Genomic DNA, 21,387 nt, shown 5'->3' on the forward strand with positions numbered 1-21,387 from the left:
CTCTCCCTTCTTTTACTTCCCCCACTCCCCACTCCCCACTCCAGACAGCGTTAGGATCCTACTCACATGTCTGTAAGGCACTCTGAGATCCTCGGCTAGAAGTTTCTGTGTAGAAGAAGCAAAAAAATATTTTGTTTTACAGATGGTTTGTTAACAGGTGAAGCAATTGTCCAGAAATGGGAACATACAAAATATTTACCTTGTTTGGCTTTTTTTCTTTTATAGCGTATTACAAGGATTATCACTGATAAAAATAGGAGGGCAAATAAAACCAGTGGGATCAACACCATTAATACAAATTCTAACTGATTCTCATCCTCGTCAAAGTCGCTGAAACTTGAATTTGCAGTGAGTGCTCCTGTGGTCACTGTATCAAATGTATTTTGTATATTAAAATCTTCATGTCTTCTTTCCTCTTCCAGGGACATATCTGCTGACTGTTCTATTTCCTCAAAAAAATCTGTAGGGACACACACAAAATTGAGATTGCCATGGAGACAAAGCTACTATGTCATGTTTTCAATGATTTTTAAATACATCCTACACGCATCCTGTGGTAAACTTGGTCCCCTGCCTTTGATTTCCAGTTCAGTGTGACTGAGTATCGATTAAACGTAAATGGGGCTCAGGCTGGGAGTATATTGAACATGGGATCAGAGTCTGGAGAGAAACCTTCCACAAAATGCAGTCAGGTTAGCCCTGACCAGGTACGTTAGACAAGCTTGCGCAAAGGGCATTGAGAAGCTTTGTTGTGTCAAGGCTGATATTCCAGAACATCTCCTATAGGGGATCATGCTATTTCAATAACATTTCTGGGTAAACCTAAATTCGTATCTACTAGAAGTGAACTACTTTCCTTGCAACACTTGTGTATAAAGGAACGCACACTGTCCCAATTTTCTTTGAAGATTTTATTTATTCATTTATTTATCTATTTAGGGAAGCCTGGGTGGTTCAGTGGGTTAAAGCCTCTGCCGTTGGCTCGGGTCGTGATCCCAGGGTCCTGGGATCAAGCCCCATAATCGGGCTCTCTGCTCAGCAGGGAGCCTGCTTCCTCCTCTCTCTGCCTGCCTCTCTGCCTACTTGTGATCTCCGTCTGTCAAATAAATAAATAAAATCTTAAAAATAAAAATCTCTTATTTATCTATTTATTTGACAGAGTGTGATTGTGTGTGCTCTTGCGTGAGGAAGGGCAGGATCTGAGGAGGAGGGATGGAAGGAGAGACAGAATCTGAAGCAGACCCCCCACTGAGCACAGAGCCCAATATGGGGCTTGATCCCACAACCCTGAGATCATGACCTGAGCCCAAACCAAGAGTCCAAGTCTCTGACACTTAACTGACTGAGCCATCCAGGTATTCCAGACTGTCCTGATTTTTAATAAAAGGTTACCTATCAGTGTGGAAGAATTCTTAGAAACTGGGGTGACTGATTGGGTTTCAGTGTCAGTTCCCACATAGTGCAGAGTATTGAGTCTCTTTAGGATTATCTGACAGAAATTTTCCTGGGTTCTAAATAAAAACATAGCGTGTACTTCATTTGTAAGGCGACGTTCTCAGGAGGAACTTCCCCTAGGGACTGAGGAAACTACACCAATATTTAAATGTATTTCATAAAAAGCATTTTCAGAACTTTCCCTATTAAGAAACTTTAAGCAAGTTTATTCTGTTTGAATTTCCGATTGTGTGGAAAGCCATCCTGGGGTTCATCCCAGGGCTGGGAAGGACTATGAGCCTGACGATTATCTAACAAATCTCCCCTCACCTTGGCTATGTAGTGATCACAGTAAGGTAAGCAGAAGGTATTCATCCTATCATAGCATAGCATAGCTTATCCTTCATATGGGGCCCACCAAGGAAGAGAGCATATGAGTTCGGGTCATAGAAAACTAATCCAATAAGGTGATGGATGGGAAAATTCTTTCTAAAGAGCAAGGTGCTGTGCAAATAGAAAAGTCAGTTGCTACAAGCCAAGCTTTCTACTCAGAGGTCAGTAGCCCTGCAGAACATCGGAGCAGGTCCCTGCAGGGTCCATGTCACTCCTGTCTGTCTGTGCTACTCAGTGACAATGGATTCCTCTGATTTTATTTATAAAAACATTTTTTTGATCATAGTCTAATTTTTTGTTGTTGTTGTTGTTATACAGACCAACGTCTCAGTTTCCTCCAAGAGCAGACAATCCACTTGAAAAATCTCATTGGTAAATGCCACCCAAAACCATCAGAATCAATCACAAACTGCAGAAACCAGTGTCCCTCATGTGTTTCTGCCAAAAGCAGGATTTCAAAAAAATGTCTACTATTTATTGACCTCTGTCTGGGGTAAGTGGCTTTGTCTATATATATGTTTTTGAAACAAGGTAATAAGTTAATAATAATAACCTATGTGAAGAGCTTTGATTCATCATGTATCACCCTGAACCAGGAAAAGATGTTTGTCCTTTATTAGAAGACAGAACAATCTCTTCATTAGAGTCACCTTGTTTGCAGAGCTATTGGAACCAAATAGCATGCTTCACTGATAATCCAACCAGAGATGACTAGACATTTATGGGACATTGGGGGGGGGGAGCAGCACCTTTGCAGGTGCAGTTGGTGGTACTGACCCTGTTTCTTTCTTTTTTTTTTTTTCTCAAAGATTTTATTTATTTGACACAGAGAGAGAGAGATCACAAGTAGGCAGAGAGGTAGGCGGGGGTGGGGGGAGAAGGCTCCCCATTGAGCAGAGAGCCGATGCGGGGCTCGGATCATGACCCGAGCCAAAGGCAGAGGCCTTAACCCACTGAGCCACCCAGGCGCCCCCTGACCCTGTTTCTTCAGGTCAGTGCTCATGGACCTTCCTCGAATCCCCAGACTTGCCTTTTATCTCATTCCCTTACTTCTACTACAGCTGAGGCTGCCGCCACTATGTCAGGCTAACCTTCCCAGAGAACTGACCAAGACAAGTCCTGTGCTCTGTCTTTTACGCAGATTATCTCATTTGCCCTTACCATTTTTCCAGATGGAAACTGGGGCGAAGAGGTTACACAGCTTACCCATAGTCACAGAGCAATCATGGAGGAGGGTTTGAACCCAAGAGGGCCAGTGGCAGAACCCGAGCATTAAACCTCACATAGTATTTTCCTTCCGATAAGATAGGAATATGATGATTACCAGTCATCAAGTGATGAACAAGAGAGGGAACCCCCTGTCCTTGCTCCTCTGCCTATAAGGAGGTGGCTTCCTGTCACGAAAGGGAAGGGTGAGGGGATGGGTCCCAGAAACCTTGGCTCTGCAGGACTCCTCCTCAGCCCGGGTGCACTGTGGGCAAAGCTGCCCAGAACAGCAAGATGAGCTTGGCACCTCTCCAAGGAAGTCTTTTTTTTTTTTAAGTTTTATTTATTTTATTTATAAAATTTATTGATTTTAGAGAGAAAAAGAGAGAGAGAGCAGGTGTGGGAGGCAGGGCAGAGGGAGAGGGAGAGACAATCTTAAGCAGACTCCCTGCTGAGCACAGAGCACAATGCAGGGCTCGATCCCACGACCCTGAGATCATGACCTGAGCCAAAACCAAGAGCTGGACGCTCAACCATCCACCCCTCCAAGGAAGGCTTTGAGTCACCACTTGACCCTTGCCCCAGAAGAAGAGAAAATAAGGAAGGAAATATGGTAGCTGGAATAACGAGGGCATTTGGATAATCAGGAATGAAAGAGAAATGGTACAACCAGATGGTCCCAGGTGGCACATTCATTTTTCAGTATAAGGAGCAGTGCTGGTCACAGGTAGCCTTTACTGACAATTGGCAGTGAAAAGGGCTGGCATTTCTCTCCCCATATCCCTCTCATATACACCCTAACATACATCTTCCACATGAAGCCTCATTTACTCTCTCAGAATCTCTAGTGACTACCTGAATAAATAAGAACCAAGGGGTCAGTCTCGCTCCCTATTTTATTTTTCTTTACCTTACAAGCCTTCATCTCCAGATGCTTCTATGAGAACCTTCCTCCCAGCTCTCTCTGCCCCATCCAACACCATCATAGCCAAAAATAATAAATAATGGCAACTGGCATGAATCCGATGCTTTATATGCTAGGAACTAGCTAGGATAACAGGCACTGCCTAATTTCATCTTCATGACAAATTTATTGTGCACATTTTACAGATGAAGAAACTGAGTCTCGAATGTCTTGCCCTGGGTTACAACCCTGACATTTATAAGTTCTGCTACATGGGGTTTGAAAACCGCATTCCCTAGAGCATAGGTGCCAAAGGACAGTGAAGTTTCCAGTCACAGCTCTCTCACTTCGAAGTAGTGGGAATTTGAATGAATTCTTCACCTCTGTGGCCTACTGTCCTAGTTTGTACAACTAAGGGGTGATCCCCAAAGCCCCATCTACTTCCACATTTCCACACATATAGTGTTTATCTTGTTTTTAATTAGAATTTTTAAAAATTATTAGACACATGGTATTTAGACATGGTACTTGTACATGGTACAAGTACTTAGACATGGTACTTAGGCACATGGTACTAAGGTCAAAAAGGAAATGTCACTACACCACGTCCCCTAGTTACTCCTGTTTCTTCCCCAGAGGTGGCCTTCCAGAGAAACTCCCTGCCTATGTATCATTTCCTGTTTTTGTTTTTGTTTTTGTTTTTAACACAAAAGGTAACAAAGTCTACATATGTTCTACCCTTTGCTTTTTTTTTTAACTTAAAAACTGGTTTTCAAGATTATTTCCTGTCTCTATACAGGGAGTTGTTTTCCCCCTATTATCTGGTTGTATCATAACCTATTCCTATTCACAGAAATTTAGGTTGTTTCTTTTGCATTCTCAGAGATGTCATAATAAATACCCCTGTACATCCTTCAGTTGGCACTTGTGCCTGTACAATGTGTATTGTTTTAGAAGATTTTATTTATTTGTCAGAGAAAGAGAGAGACCAAAAGCAGGGGGAGCAGCAGGCAGAGGGAGAAGCAGTCTTCCCACTGAGCAAGGAGCCCAATGCAGGACTAGATCCCAGGACCCTGGGATCATGACCTGAGCCAAATGCAAATGCTTAACCAACTGAGCCACCCAGGCACCCCTGTACTGTCCATATTCCGTCTCAAGTGTAGAGAGAGGGGGTTGGGTGCCGTGGGGAGAGGAGACAGCACCAAACTACTCTTAGAGGTCTGCCCTCATAACTTCTCCGAGATAGCTCCAGCCCAGGCCTCACACCATGAGGACTGGCAGAAAGTTAAGTTAGGAAAATACTGGGTGTGCAGAGTGTGTGATGAGAAAGGAGGGGCAGAAGTTGACCAAGAGTGGGGATCAGTCCCAAGAGTTCATGCCAGGAGCATTATATGTCATTAACAGGGGAGCTGGGAAATTAGGGTAGGCCATTGAATCAGGTCAATGACCAAGCATGGGTGACCTGGGTAAGAGTTCAGAAGAAAACCAGGGATGGACAAACCCAAGGTGGGAACTGCAGAGGAGCCAGGGATCACAAGACAAGGCAGGGGAGTCCAGACGGCAGCTCAGAGGATGTTTCTCGGGAGCATTATGGAGGCTGTCCTGTGGCTCATGGGGTAACAGCAACTCTTAACCCAATGGACACAGGGCCCCCTAAAGCCACACTACCTCGGACATGCCTTGGACCCCAGCCTTTTCTAAGCAACCCTCACTGAGGCCCATAACTGTCAAGAGTGATTTCCTGTAGGAACCATCCTATGCTGCTGGGATAACCAACCTAAGGGGTCCAGCACTCTTACGGGAAAACCCAGAACTCTCCCTCAGGAAGCGAGTCTGGGGCTTCCGTGTGAAGCAGAACATTCAGGGCCGTGTCTTGTGTGATGTGTGAACTTTGTGGACATCTCCGTGGCATCGTGGCAGGCAGGATGCCGACCGACAGGGCCTGCGAAAGCCCCTCTTGGCTTCAACCTTCCCTTTCTTAAAGGCCAGAAAAGGAGGACCCTTTCCTGCCTACCCCAGCGTGTTCCCCCAAAGAGCAAAGGGAATCACAGACATGAAAATGCAGCTAAGGCTAACCCAGAGGGCCCCACACTCCTGCCAGGTGCTGGTGGATTTGCTACTTCCTTTATGGTCCGCCCCTTCTCCCTCCCCCCTCTCTAGACTCACTGGTTTCTCTGCTGCTCCCCAGGGGACTAATCTGTCCGCAATAACGGCTTCATTCTTTTGTCGTTGTTGTGTCTGCTTACCTAAATTTGGACATATTTCGGGGTAAAATATGTATGGCCCGGGAGCTAAAACTGAGAAAGCTGCAGAAATGGAGAGGGTCCAGCCTGTAAGCGAAAAGGGAGAGGCGTTAGGCTGCAAAAGCACAGAAGAGAAGAAGGAAGAGCAAGGACAGTATGGGACAAGCAGACCCGCAGTGTAAGGGACACCCGGCGGGGCCTGGGCCCGCAAGTGACCTGCCCAGGGAATCCGTGTGGGGTGGCGAGGGCTCCAGGCCACCATGGAAGCTCTGTCTTCAAAGGGTCCCCAGGCACACTCTCCCGCCCCCACCCTGCACTCTCCCTTTCACCGGCTCTCTCCCTCCACTCAGGTCCCGCCAAATCTCTGTATCTCTGGTGTTGGCATGGGAATGAGGAAAGCGCTCCACTTGGCTTTTAATCCTCAAATCCTAAAATTACCAGCTCATCAGTTGCGCCTGCAGCGTCCCTTCCGAAAGATTTTTGACAATATCATGCAAACACATCTGGGGCGCATACTCCACACATCTGGCAAGGACCCTGGGGCAAATCCTCGGAGGTAGGTTGGAAAGTGGGGGAAATGTTCTCAGTGAGCCTGAGGGGTCCCAGCCTCGGAACAGGCACGTGACCCCCCCCTCACCTACCCCCCCACCCTCCCCCCACACCCCCCCCCCACCCCCGCTAGGGACTCTGCTAAGTGGAAATGACTCTGCTTCCCAGCCAGGCAAACCAGCTAACTTCCTCTTTTTTTGAAAGTGGAACAAATATGCAACCTAGCTCTAGTTTTTTTTTTGGTTTTTGTTTTTGGTTTTTTTTTTTTAAGTGGGAAAAAAACAAAACAAAAAACCCCAAAAGATAAGAATTAGTACCAACCGAAAGAATGCCACGTGGCTGTTATAATGTAAAGTAGAACAAGGCTGGGCGAATGGCATAAACCTGGGATAGCATCAAGTATGTTGGGCCTCAATCAGAGGACCCATTCTTTCATTTGTCATGTGGACTCTGTGCCCATATTATGTTAACTTTTATTTCATTTTATTTTTTTAAGAGTTTCTTTCTTTATTTTTGCAAGATAGAGAGGGAAAGAGAGAGAAAGCGTGCACGTGTGCCCTCAAGGGGGGTAGGGGCAGAGGGAGAAGCAGAGTCCCTGCTGAGCAGCAAGTCAGATGCGGACTGGATCCCAGGACCCCAGGATCATGACCTGAGCTAAAGACAGACGCTTAACCTACTGAGCCACCCAAGTGCCCATATTTCATTTTATTTTATGATTTTAAACAACTTGATCATTCAGATAATGAAACGAAAGGAAACAAAAGGCAGGCATTCAAACTCACTCCTGCTTTGAAGAGTAACGGGAGGATATGAATTTCAAAACATTCAAGACACTAAACCAAGAAGTCAGCCTACTTCTCAGCCCCCTGTAGGGCTGCACACAGCAAAGAGCCAGTCAGTGTGAGAAGGAGGAGACAAAATCAAACCAAGAAGCTCTCCAGGGGTTCTCAGCCTTGGCTGCATGAAAGAATCACCTCAGAACCTTTCCACTCTTTTGATGCCCAAAACTTTACCTCCAGTATCTGTGGTGAGCCCCGGCCTCAGTACTTTTTAGTTCTCCAGGTTGAGAACCACTGTAGCCCAACCTTACCCATTTCCAGTCACCCCCTGGGCCACTCTAGCACCCTCCCCTCCTGCTCTCCGTGCTCCTCCTTGGCAAACCGGGGAAGAGTCAGAGGTCAGGAAGTTGGATGCCAAAAGCTGCCAACTCCATCACCAGAATGCAGTAGCTGAAGAATCATCACTGTAGCCTGGAGCTCCTGAGAGACTCTGGCCAGGCTGGACTGAGAGAGCACTGGGACAACCACGACTTCCTGAGTAAGTCTGAACATAAGAGACTGTGCTGGAGCGTAAAACCCTCATCTCCAGCAGCAGTGCCTGCAGACAGTTCAGCCTGGAGGTTTATACCAGTGGTCCTCAAACGTTAGCGTCAGAATCACCTGGAGAGCTCCTCAAACAGAGTGCCGGCCCCTGCTCACAGAGTCTCTGCTTTAGCAGATCTGGGATGACACCAAGAATTTTAAGGGTTTTTTTTGAAAGATTTTATTTTTAAGTAATCTCCCCACCCAACATGGGGTTCGAACCCACAACCCAAAAATCAAGAGTCACATGCTCTACTGACTGAGCTGGCCAGGAGCCCCAGGGATTTTCATTTCTAAGACAATGCTGCCGCAGCTGGTCTGGATGCCATACTTTGACAGCTATGGGTCTAAGTTGCCCAGACAAGCTTATTTAGTTGTGCTTAATTATTGGTAACACCTCTTATTCTCAACACTCACGGTCCACCAACACTGCCTGGTGGGTTTTAAGCTACACCCACATCCGTTATGTGAGGGTATCTGCTGCTGCACCTGGGCAACGATATGTCCTCAAAGCTGCCCCAGAACTTTCAGCAGTAAGCTTGCAGTAAGGAAGGATACTGGGTTGAGAGTTACTGAGTTAAACTGTAAGTCCCTTGACTTTATTTTAATTTGTTGTTATTCATGAAGATAGTCCTTACCCGCTTTAAAGGTGATTGGAGACCCCTACACAGAAAGAAGCCTCTGGAAGTGAAACTAATAGGTGAATAGGCGTATGTGGCTATCAAGTAAATGGTCTCTCTCTCTGGTTCTGGCATCTTTTTACAAACCAGTGGCTCAGCATCTGTGGAATCTGGCTGTGATGGGCCAGGGAAGAATGAGAACAGATGACTCAGCAGACTCATGGGGCCGCAGCCCGTCTGTGGGAGGGCGATGGCGTTTGATGCCAGAACATGCCAACAGCAGGTGGACAGACAATGGCTCCTTGATGGTGAGCCACTGGGACACAATCCTTCATGGCTTCTGAAGTGTTCTGCCCTTTCTCTGGTTTGCTTGGTTTCAAAACAATGCTGACTTACTGTGTATCATCTGAGAGGAGTTCATTCAGGTACTTGTTTATTGCCAAATGCCTCCACGGTTTGGCGCCGTATCTCTCCCTAACTCCTGGAACCCTGTCTGCTGTACAGTCGCCGTTGTGTACAAGTTGCTCAGGAAATGTAAATAAGTCAGGTTAGTTGGAGAGACAATAAGAGGACATCTCTCACCTTTTTAACAAGAATATCCTGTCCTCCTCTCTCTGTCCACTCTCTTCCAAGAATACACACAGTGCGTTCTTAGTTACAAAGAGAACTAGGTGGTGTCCTCAAAAGGTTACCTGAATTTTAAAGAAAACACTGGAAAATGAGAGGAACGGTTTAATGCCAGTGAAGACTCCTGAGAAATGTCATGTTTGTAGTTTTTGTTTGGTGGGATGGAGGGAATCTAGTATTCCACATGGTTTCCCACAGGTGACCTAATTCTCTGGGAACAGGACTAGGGACTCGGAAGGATTGTTGTTTTCATTATATGCTCTGTTGTATGATGTATTTAATAATTTTGGTTAATTGAAAATATTCCTGAACATATTTTTCCTGACATATTTATCTGAAGAAGATATGGTCAGCATAAGCGTGGCTGAACGGATTGGGAGGCAAAGCACTGAAGGAGAAGGGCAGGTTCTACCACAGGAGATTCAGGGGAAAGCGGTGCCCGTGTTTTGCACACCCTGTCTCTCCAGCCATCAGCTGACTAAAGGGGATGATCTCGCATGTTGAAAGAAGGTTGACAAATGTTCCTTTTGCTTATTTTGAGGAGGGTTTTCTGGTAAAATGCTTCCCTGTGGTAGTCTGCTCTGGGAATTTACTTCTGAAGCTTGGTTCTATTTTCACCGCATTGCCTTGAGACACACCTGCAATTACAATTTACTATCAGATGAAAACATGCCCCGCGAAGGAGGCCCACGGTGCTCTGATGTCTTTTCTGTTTTAAACTGTTTATTTTTATGTCTTTTTAAAAGAAAGCTTACTCATATTTAATCAGACTTGCCCAGACCCTCAGGCTGTCCCGGTCTAAAGTTACTCATTTGCAGAAGCTGCATTTTTGACAGTCTGGCTACCTTTTTGCACACTGGAGACCTACTCTAGCCTGTGGTACCTGGCAGTTTAAAGGAATTCAAGTATTTTTATGGGACAGAATACACATGCATTTTTCATATTTAAAACTCTTTCTACCATCAGTGGGATAATAGATGCACAAGTGCTTTGAAATGGAAAAAAAGGATTCTATTAAAATAATATCTATGGTCATTCATAATCTGAATACTTTTCTATGTTTATTACCTTTCTATCTCTCTTTTGAATAGCCAGTTTCAAGAATACAATTCTAGAGAGTAAGTTGGAAACAAATGTTCTTGGCCAAGCCCTTGTCCTCTCCCTGGCCTGCTACCAGCCCCGCTCTGAGTAGGGGAGGGAGACAGGTGGGCTCTTCCGCGGGGCACAGAGGCCCTCCACCTACCGGTGACAACTCAGAGTTGTCAGAGAAAGCAACCGAAAGACAGGGACAAGCCAAAAAACGAAGTGGTAGATGGATGTTTGCGACAAATCAGAGGACAGGAGAGCAGGGAAAGGAGATGTGAGCTGGTTGCTCAGGGACTACGGTACCTCATCACCAGCTGCAGGAGAAAGGGGGACAAGGGGTACTCAGAAGTTCCCATCGCTAGCCTACTGGGGAGCACAGAGCAAGAGTTTGAGAGGCTGAGGAAGGAGACAATCTCCCGAGGTCCCTAGAGTAGTGTCTGAGGAGGGCAGATTGGGGATTGGATATTCTGGGGTCAGCAAAGTCCCTTACCAGGTGTCTAAGCCCTGCTTACTTCTGATCCTACTTTACCTTGAGAAAAACTCAATCCTGCCCTCCATCCCGGCCAATCTCACAGGGCTCCAGCACTGAGAAGTGAGTGTTGCTGCTTGAACTACTGATGCTGGGTGGTCCCACTCTCTTGCCAGGCTCTTTTCTGCATTTATCATTATGATCCTACAATTTTTTTTCTCTTCTGGTGTTTAATGAGATGAATTACATTAGAAGATTCTCTAATGTTGATCCACTCTCGGATTCCCGGTTTTAGTCTATGCAATCACTGGGATGTGTTTTGCTTTTTTTCCAGCACACTTCCTTTATTTATAATTTGTATGATTGATCTAGGATTCAGCCTAAATTTTCTTCATATACGTGTTAATTGGGTACATGGCCAATATGCCTGGGCTCTTAGTGATATACCAACGTAAGGATGGTCTTTGCTTGAGAAAAGATAATCCTAGTCATAGAGTTACTAAAGTACAGGATGGCCAGTTTAATTTGAATATCAGATCAACAAATAATTTTTGTGCATAAATGTGGCCTCTACTTATACTGAATTGTACAAGATGTTCTTAAACACACATGAAAAAGTGTGTATTTGAAATTTACCTTTAACTGGGTGTCCTTTATTTTTATTTGCTAAATCTAGTCATCTTAACCATAAAAAGGAAGCATTATGTTTAAAAAAGAATACATGAATTTTTAAAATAATACTGCCAATGGAAGAAAGAAAGCACATGTCCGCAAGCCCTAGGAACCACTGGTCTCCTGTTTCTGAAAACTACAATGGGGTGGGGAAGCAGGAAACAATAAAGACATTTTAATTCCTATATAGCAAAGACACATAGAAGAAATATGGAAATTTCAGAAACAAACTAGATTTGGTGGTTTTGTTTCAAGGAAAAGAAACCAAAATGCCACCACCAAGTGGACCCTTCTCCAGTAAATAACTCTTCTTTCAAACTACCTTCTTTAATTAATCAGGAAATGTTTCTGTGCTCTCATTCCCCTCCCCCCACCACCCTGGCAGATTTTTCTGTTTATTTTATGTTACAGAAATTTTATTTCTTTTTCAAGTTTTTAAATAAGCTCTTACTGGCTTGAAATTTATCATCTATGGAATTTGTTTTCCTTTTGTATTCTTTTCAAAAGTCTCCCCAAAATGTTTGTGACTACAAGACATTTCTGCAATTTGTCACGCTGCTCAATGCATATTTCCTGGGTCTGAACTTCATCCCTAGTTTGAGAGGAAGATGGATTAAGTATACATTCTCAGGGTGCACCTGGGTGGCTCAGTCAGTTGAGTGCCTGCCTTTGGCTCAGATCATGATCCTGAGGCCTTGGGATTGAGCCCAGCATTGGATTCCCTGCTCAGCTGGGAGCCTGTTTCTCCCTCTCCCTGCTGATTGTGCTATCTCTCTGACAAATAAAAATCTTTTTTTAAAAGTACTTTCCCGGAGTGCCTGGGTGGCTCAGTGGGTTAAGCCTCTGCCTTCGGCTCAGGTCATAATCTCAGGGTCCTGGGATCAAGCCCTGCATCAGGGTCTCTGCTCAGTGGGGAGCCTGTTTCCCCCTCTCTTTCTCTGCCTGCCTCTCTGCCTATTTGTGATCCCTCTCTGTCTGCCAAATGGATAAATAAAATCTTTTTTTTAAAAAAAGTACTTTCTCAGTACTACTCATAGATACAGCTACATAATATTCTCTACAGGAAGGGAAGCAGTAACTGTTGCCTGTTTGGGTGTGAGAAGACAGAAGTAAACTATTTATATATAAAAACATTTGGAATAGTTAACATTTTGGAATAAAATAAAACATGGTTAACTAAAAAATCATATTTATCCAGGTATTACCACAATTTCATTTTATTATTTAAATGGTTACTATTTTGTCATGAATATATGTAACTCTTGAATAAATTTCATGTCATTCCTCAGTCAGTCATGTGCCTATAATGTACCAGACACTGTTGTAGGTCCTGAGAAATGAAACCAGGTCTATGCCTCCCAGGAAAACACGGGTAGGTAGGGACAATGGCACATACATCAATAACCATAATGTGGTTTAATAAAAGTCATTGTGTATGATTGTTTGTGTATGGAGTCCCATGAGGACATGGGAGTGAAAGATTCAGGAAATCTTCACAGAGGAGGAGATCCTTCAAAGGAATCTCAGAAGTTTATCCAGCAAAGATGTCAGGGAAAGGCATCACAGTTGAAGCACACAGAAAGACTCAGAGTTTGACACACATTCAAGTAGTTGTACCTAGAGCGTGTGGTGGGGAGTGTCAGGGGATAAGCAGGAAAGGAACTCCCCTTTCATAAGGGGCCTTGAAATGATGTCAAGGGGTTTGGAAGCTACCCCAAGGAAATGAAATCCCACTGAAGGGGTAAGTGCAGGAGGAAATGATAACTTTTTCTTATAGAACTATTGCTCTGGGTGTTACATGAAATGGGGTTGGAGATGAGACTAAAAGCTAGGAGATAAGTTAAGAAGTTAATGAAGGAGACGAGGTGAGAGCTAATAGGGGCTTAGGCTAGCAGGGAGCTGAGGAGTTCCTCTCTGGACATGCTGAGCCTAGGGTCCCTGTGGCATGCCCAAGAAGAACTGAGGGCGAGAATACAGATCTAGAGCCAGGCAACTAGGCATGGTGGGGGGTGGGTTTTTTGGGAATCATCAACCACGGAGTGAGATGAAAGCCATGAACATGGATGCCATGGCCCAGGAAGAATGTAAGGAATAAGAAATAAAAGATAGACATTACTATGAGATGAGCAGGTGGAAGAAAAAAATCTCTAATCCCAAAATGGAAGGGGGCAATCAATGTCCTAGGAAATCAAGGAGAAAATGGCATCATAAGACCCAAGGAAGAGGAGCATTTCCATCACCGTTGATTACATTGAGTGATAGAGAGGAGAACATGTAATATGGACAGAAATGGGTCCTTTGGGTTTAGCTATTAGAAGGCACTGGGGATCCAGAAAGAGGAATTTGAGTGGCTGCTCTTGACACAGCAGCCAGATGGCAGTGGGCTGAGATGAAGGCTTGTTGACTGTCTTTCAGAGAGATTGGGAACAATGGAAAGGAAATATAGAAGAAAGCTCGAGAAGTATTCAAAGGTACTCTAGCTATTTTTCATTATGAATGTATACCTACCTTTTTTTTTTAAAGGTGTTGATATTGTTTAGATCCGAATTTGAACAGAATAACTATTAAAAAACATTTATAAGATAATTATCAGAGCTAATTAGACATTGATTGGATATATAATGATATTAATTTTTTAAGGTAATGACTGTATTGAGGTTATGCTTTTTTTTTTTTTTTTACCTTTTTTTGAGAGAACAGTGTAACAGATAACTGAGTACCCACCACTGATTTTCTTATACCTTTCCCTGTTGACCAAAGGTTGGCAACTTTTTCTTAAAGAACAGAGAATAAATATTTTAGATCTTGTGGTCCAGAAAGCAAAAGGCAGGTTTCATTTAACCACTTAAATAAGTTTTCACTGAAGCATTCAAATACACAAAAACCATTCCTAGCTTCCAGGTCAGAAAAAAACAGGACACTCACTGGAATGGACCCCTGGGTCTCCATCTGCTGTCTCCAGGCCTCTCGTGGTGTTTTCTGAAAAGAATCACATCAGAGATGCAGTTGAAGCCTCTCTTGTACTCTGCCCCAATCTCATTCCCTCCTACCCTCTCCAAAGGTAACTGCTCTCCTAAAGGTAACAATATCAGTTGCAACTTTTCAAATATGCCTATATCCCTAAGCAATATAAGCATAATTTGGAGTGTTTTTAAAAATTTTAAATAAATGTAATCATTCTGTGCATAATGATCTTCAATTGGCTCTTTTGGCCAACACTGCATTTGAGATTGAGATTGAGTCATCTTCATACATTTGGACTACTTAATTTTACCTGTTGTAGGATATCTCATGTTGTGACTGTATTAAATTTCATGTATTCTTCTGTGCACGCACATTTAAGTTGTTTCTATTTTTTCCATCTTTACAAACAATGCTACAATCAACATTCTTGGCCATGCCTCTTTGCTGTGCATTTGTTCTTCATCTGGGATATATAGCTAGGATTGGATTGTTGGGGTTGTCAAGTATGAACATATTCAGCTGACTAAATATTTCCAAATTGTCCTCCAAGCTGATTATATAGAAAAATTTCCTTTTCCAGTAATCTGATACAGTTGGTAACCTGAAAAATTCTCCCAATATGCAGCACCTAGAGATACTGAATGAAATATGAGACAACTTTTTACAGTATAACAAAATGTCAAAAAACAAGGAAATCCCCAGACCCCAGAAATTTTTTTTTTTTTTTAAAGAAGAAAGAAAAAATGATTCAGGAAATTTAAATTTAGAGACAAATTTACCTATGGGGATTTCCTAGAACAAAGGTTGGGCCCTTTGGGCATAAGAGGCTATATAATGCTTTCAGGGGACTTCGGTGCATCTCTTGGGTTAAAAGTTAAAGCTAGGGGCACCTGGGTGGCTCAGAGGGTTAAGCCTCTGCCTTCGGCTCTGGTCATGACCTCAGGGTCCTGGGTTTGAGCCCCGGAGTCGGGCTCTCTGCTCAGGGAGGCTGCTTCTCTCTCTCCCTCTGCCTGCCTCCCTGCCTACTTGTGATCTCTCTCTCTCTCTCTCTCTCTCTGTCAAATAAATAAATAAAATATTTTTTAAAAAAAGTTAAAGCTAAAATATCAGGCTGTGGGAAGGAAGGGAGGGGCGGGGAGGGAAGAAAGAGAGAGAGAGAAAGAAAGAAAGAGAGAGAGGGAAGAAGGAAAGAAAGGGCGGGGGAGGAAAGGATAGAAAGAGGGAGTGAAGACGGACAGGAAGGAGCAATGATTTGGCAGAGTTCAGAGTCAGAGTCAGGTGTGCCACCCCAAGGCTGATCTCACCATCATCTTGACACTGTGGACCCTGGCCCCTCTTCTGATGTTCAGTTTAATTCTGTCTACTTCTTTCTCCTTGGCAATGACTTTGGCATCCTTGTCTGCCCATTTCTGGGATTGACCCACCCCCACAGAAGACTCTGCTTTGTTGGCTCGTACATTTCATGAGGTTTTGGCACCCCCTCAGACAGCTCTTGGAGTCTGGCCCCTGAGGACTGCTCAGCTTGTCCCCTCTCCAACCCAAAGCCAGCCTTGAAGCCTGAGGTCCAAGCTTCAGCCTGGCCCATCCCTGCCTCCGTATCTTTCAAACACAATTTGGAACAGGAGTAGGTTGTATTGGGAAAGTATTTACAGTAACTTGGTGCTGGAATCAGAAATCTGGGTTTCTGTCAAATGAGGTGAAGTCATCCTCTGTGTGCCACAGCAAGTCCTCAGTGCCCCCACGATTTCTTTTCTTTCCTTTTTTTTTTTTTTCTTCTAAAGATTTTATTTATTTATTTGACAGAGAGATAGAGAGCACAAGTAGGCAGAGCCGCAGTCAGAGGGAGAGGGAGAAACAGACTCTCCTCTGAGCAGGGAGCCTGATGCAGAGAGAGCTCAATCCCAGGACCCTGGGATCGTGACCTGAGCAGAAGGCAGAAGCTTAACTGACTGAGCCACCCAGGCACCACTTCCCCCACAAGATAGCTATCAGGAATGGGAATTGACAGATAGAACCAGTGACAAGATTAGGTCTACATAAACTGCAGATAAAAGTTAGCACAGAAGACTATGTTTAAAAAAAAAAAAAAAAAAAGACCTGAGAGAAGGAATAATTAATAAGAAAAAAACAAGCAAGACACAGCACACTTTTTTTTTCTGGAAATGAAAAAATCTGTCTAGAATGAAAAATATAAGTGAAATGAAAAGCCCAAGGCACAGGCTAAGCAGCAGGATAGGCTAGCGGATTGTGGGAACCCTCCCACCCGTGCTGCAAAGTTCCTTTTTCTCCACATCTTTGCCAAAATTTGAGGGTGGTGCAAACTCGACACAGGTAGGCAGATTATAGGTCATACTGTTTCTTTGCAGAATCGGGCCCAATCCAGCCAAGATCCAGGCCTCTTCTGGATCCTTAGGTCAGGCTTTTAAAGACACAGAGGGACTTTAAACCCCAGGAAATCCGTTTCTGCCTATTTTCTTTGGTACCTGAAGGCTATTTGGTCCTCCAGGTCAGATCTCAGCAGGGCTCTCTCAGGGCAGCTAACACAAGACTGTGCTGTCTCTCCCTGGTTCCCACACCCTAAAGCCTCTTACCAGTGACTTTGTCATTCCACTTTTCCTGCTTCTGGTCTTAACTTTGCTAATCCCCAGATGCTCTGTTCCTCCTGCTGCAACTTGCAGCCCTTCCCTTCCTCCACTACAAGCCAAAGTTAAACCAATTTGCTCCATCCCTTTTGCTGTAGGCCGGTCTCTGACCTAACCAAACAAATACAGTTCCTTTATTAACATGCAATAGCCTTAGACCCCAACTGAGGGGGTCCAAGATGTATGTGATACATTTACAGTTGGAAGGGTACCAGAGACATATTTTTCTAAACCTGGAACTAGACCCTATACTGGCAGAGCTTAAAAACCCAAAGGTGTTATAGTATACGTTAGAGCATGGATTCCTGAGACTGAATCTTACTTAGATGCACTATTTAGCTGTGTGACTCGAGTCAAGTCACTTAACCTCTCTGTGCTTCCATTTTCTCATATGTAAAGCAGGGATACTCGTACTCACTATATAAGGTCATTAGGGGAATTAAATGAGTGAGTATATGTAAATTATTTAGAAGGGCACCTGGCATGCAATGAGGACTCTAGGCGTCTGCTCTCGTCATTATGGCTACTTGAAATTGGAACTGTCCCACGCAATAGCAGATGCCCGTCACACTCAACGAGACAAGATCAGTGTCAGAAATCGCAGTTCCATTTACGTAAATAGTATTTTCTTTAATTCCTTCTTTTCTTCTCAAAGTTTATCTACTAATTAATGGTTCTTACTCTTCTGAATCGGTGCAGAAAATCTCCGAGTCTTTCCCGTCAAACCCGCTGTTTAACCCTGACCCAGCAAAACACAGCCTCCTTGTTTCTGCCTGGTGCCCTCAGCTCTCCTTTTACAGACCATCCTGCCCACTGCAGCTAATAAACCCCACGCTTTCAGTGTCTTGGGAGGCTGCTTTTAGCTCTCTGATAGTGTTAAGCTGACATTGACAGGACACAGGGCAAGAAGCCAGGTGAAAACGACTCCCTCACCCCCTGGACAGAATGTCGCCTTGACATAGAGTCTGAATTTTCTTAGCGTCCATGCTGGCCAAGGTACCTAAACCTGCAGCTTTTCTTTAACTATGCTCATCTGTTTCGTCAAAATCCCAGAAAAGCTGTTTTCTCATTTCTCTCCCGGTGACTTCTAAGTAGATTATTTCACTTGGGACAGTAATCAAGACTGCAGCAGGCTCTCCGTATAGAGAAAGGACACTGACTCCAAGGTACTGCGGCAGAGCCTGGGACTGCTGATAACTGACTTGAGCCGTATCCTGGAATATGCTTGCAAGGAGGGGGTATCAGGCTGCTCAGCGGACTGGATTCCACTGCTAAACATTTCCAAGATACTTCCTTAAGAATTCAAGGAAATACAAGTGTGACACCCATTTAGTAACTCACATCCTCACATCTTAGGCACCATTAGCTCAAAAGGATATACATTGATTAATTAAAAAATAGATAATCAATCCTTAATTTATAAAAGACTTCTCCTTGGCTTTGATTATATAGCTTTTTGTGAGTGGACATTTTTGCATTTTCTGACATTGGAAATCCAGACAGGGCCCAATAAGCATGTTGGATTATCTAGGTAAACCCTACTTTCAGCTGAAATGCAGGTTTTCCCCTTTGATTTCCCTGACATTCTCGCACCACCTGTTTTCAGGAGCTCATCAGCTTTTAGTGCTCAACCTCAAATCCATTCTAGAATGATTTTAGCATTTGTCAACAATTACAGAGTTCTTTATTTATGTGGATCCCAACAAGTCAAAGATAAGCTACCGAGCATTTTCTCTGGTCGCTCTCACAGCGGTTATGGGAGATACAGACACATACACACACTTAGGATTCTATGCAATCAGCTATGTGTACTGAAGTTGAGTTTTATGTGGGCATGACACAGATAAAGCCATCAGGCAAGGCGCAAAGGAGACATCAAGGTAACTTCCAGTCTAGGTCTTTAGGGTTACATAGGAGTTCACTAAGTAGAAAAAAGGGAACTTGTCATTCATTCTTGACAAGAGAGACCTGGAGCACCCACTCCCTTCAGTCTGATTGGGCCGTGGGAGGGCACACAGGAGGAGACACCTGGGAAGAAGGTTGAAACAAGGGACCAAGTGGTATAAATGAGGAGCAACCAAAGGTCTTTATTGTGAAAGAGCCACCGATCAGAGCCCAGCATTAGAAAGAAAACTTGTACTGAGTCTTTACGTGACCCTTTTGCCTCTCGTGGATGCCTTACGCTTCAACTCAGATATGTCAAGAAGATACTCAGAAGCTCCAGAAAATACTCAGGCAGCCTTAAGTATTACTCTCAGGGCATGTTTGAGGCACCTGCGGTAGCGTTGAGACTCACAAGACTTGGAAGTAGGAAGGCCGAGCTCTGCCCCCTGGGCTGCTGAGAGACACCCCACAGGGAAAGGAATCTCCATTGGGGCCCAGTTGGGACGTGGGGTCCCAGTTAGAAGAGCTGAGCAGCCGCGGCACTTGGACATCTGACCGTCCCCTGCTTCAGCGACTTTCCCTGTGTCACCCGTGCGGCTGGAGCTTCGTCATCATCATGCTCGCTCCCAGCCCCCAAACTGTGCCTAAGACAACACACTGTGTCCCTCCCCCCGCCCCAGGTCTCATCTGAAACACACCTAGCATTTCAACCGGACATCTTTCCAGTGGGCATGGTTTGCCTTTCACTTTTCATTTTCCACCCCAGATGCCTGGCAAGACCACATGGAGAGCACCCAGGGCAGGAGAAATTGGTGGGGCGGGTGGTTTGTTTGGCTGCTGACTGTGACTCTCCAGGAAATTGCCACAGGCTAGGTCAGTGCCTGGTGCCTGCCCCCCAATCCCCATCCTATTCGAAGAACCCTAGCGTGAGAACTTTCCTTTTACTTGAAATACTGACCTGCACTACTAGAAACAGGTAGTATCTGTTGACAGAAGTCATGGGCAATGAGTTTATTTACCCAAGGGCAAGTCAACAAAACTGTATGAGGCAATCGAGGGAGATTGCGCTCGTTGTAGCAACTGTCAAGGGTATAAATCAATTGCCGCTCTTAGTTCAAAATAATGAGATTTAATATTTTGTCTTCCCAATACATTTGATTTGCTACAATCACATTACTTTCTAAAGTAAAGGTTCATTAGTAAAAATGCATGCAAAGAAAATATCCCCCAAAGTAACAAGCTCAAAGAAAAACAGATGAAAGATTTCTCTTGAAAAGTTAGAATGGATGCCTGGTAACTCCTCTGATAATTTCCTGTTTACTTTTTTTTTTTTTTTTTTTTTTAACTGACTGGTTTTCTTTAGTATACATTCCAGTAGTACATTTCCATACCTCAGTTTTTCCGGGAGATTTTGCTACTAGCAGATTTCCCAGCCCACATTATTAAAAGGAAATTCACGACTTCTGATGGAAACATTCTTTTACACCAACTGACAAAAAAATTTATGGTTTCTTTAAGATGCCCGTCCAAGCCGGGAAATTACAGGGACCCCGCACTTGGTAGAGGACAAAAATTGCAGGAAAGTTAGATGGAGTGAGGGAGCGGGAGGAGGAATGGGCGGCTGCGGGGGAAGCCAGCCAAGCCCTCCCCCCACCAGACTCCACACCCCCGCCTCCCAAACTACAATTCTAATTTCATCTTCTTCTTTTATAGAAAGGACTTGGTTTTCTGGGTGTTCCCCTTCCCGGCAGAGTTCTGTAGCCTCGGGCACTGACCCAGCCTGGCTCTCCTCCTTCCCGGGGGTTGGAAAGCGGGACGTAGCTTACCCTGAGCCTGGCCGGTGGGAAGGAGCGCGATCGCCAGGGCAAAGGCGAGGGCAGCCCCGGGAGCCTTCCTGTCCGCTCGCCGCCGCCCCGTCATGATGCTGCGCTGGGCTTCAGCCTCCCTGAAACCTGAACATTTCCTGTTTCCTGCTTGTTTGGGTCGGTGCTAACTTGAAGGAGAGGTGTTTGCCTGTTTTTTAGGAAGTGATGTAATTCTGTAGGAGCCTGTCAGACCAGCAAGGATTGCAAAAGAGAAGTTGCCCTGCAAGGTCTCACGAACCCTTTTCAGTCCCAGCCCTGCGGCGGGCGCCCATCTTTTGAAACTGGCTCTTAGAAAAGGGGTCTAGAGCTCAGCTGTCCTTTGGGATCTGGGCCTGAGGATCCTGGACCTCAAGCATTCTCCAGTGGTGATTTTGCTGCACCCAAGGTGAGCCTCTGGGGCGGCCCAGAGTCTAGAGCAGCGCCATCCAGTAGAACTTTCTGAGATGATGGAAAGGTCCCAAATCTGCC

The 21,387-nt window shown here is 44.6% G+C and overlaps 1 protein-coding gene across 3 annotated transcripts in view; it reads right to left on the bottom strand.

Moving 5' to 3' along the window:
- The window catches only part of TMEM154 (transmembrane protein 154), a 42,039-nt gene extending 20,973 nt beyond the window's left edge, over positions 1-21,066 (bottom strand). For 2 of the 3 annotated variants that reach the window (XM_059373833.1, XM_059373826.1), the window contains exons 1-5: positions 20,881-21,066; positions 14,490-14,543; positions 6,184-6,267; positions 200-460; positions 67-105 (exon numbers count right to left, since the gene is read on the bottom strand). In XM_059373833.1, the coding sequence (XP_059229816.1) occupies positions 67-105; positions 200-460; positions 6,184-6,267; positions 14,490-14,543; positions 20,881-20,974 (532 nt within the window). In that variant the 5' untranslated portion in view covers positions 20,975-21,066. The remainder of the gene's footprint in view (positions 1-66; positions 106-199; positions 461-6,183; positions 6,268-14,489; positions 14,544-20,880) is intronic. The other variant, XM_059373836.1, reaches the window with a different exon arrangement.
- Positions 21,067-21,387: the final 321 nt, after the last annotated feature.

The sequence above is a fragment of the Mustela nigripes genome, chromosome 1 (genome assembly GCF_022355385.1).
Source record: "Mustela nigripes isolate SB6536 chromosome 1, MUSNIG.SB6536, whole genome shotgun sequence".
NCBI classification, from domain to species: Eukaryota; Metazoa; Chordata; class Mammalia; order Carnivora; family Mustelidae; genus Mustela; species Mustela nigripes.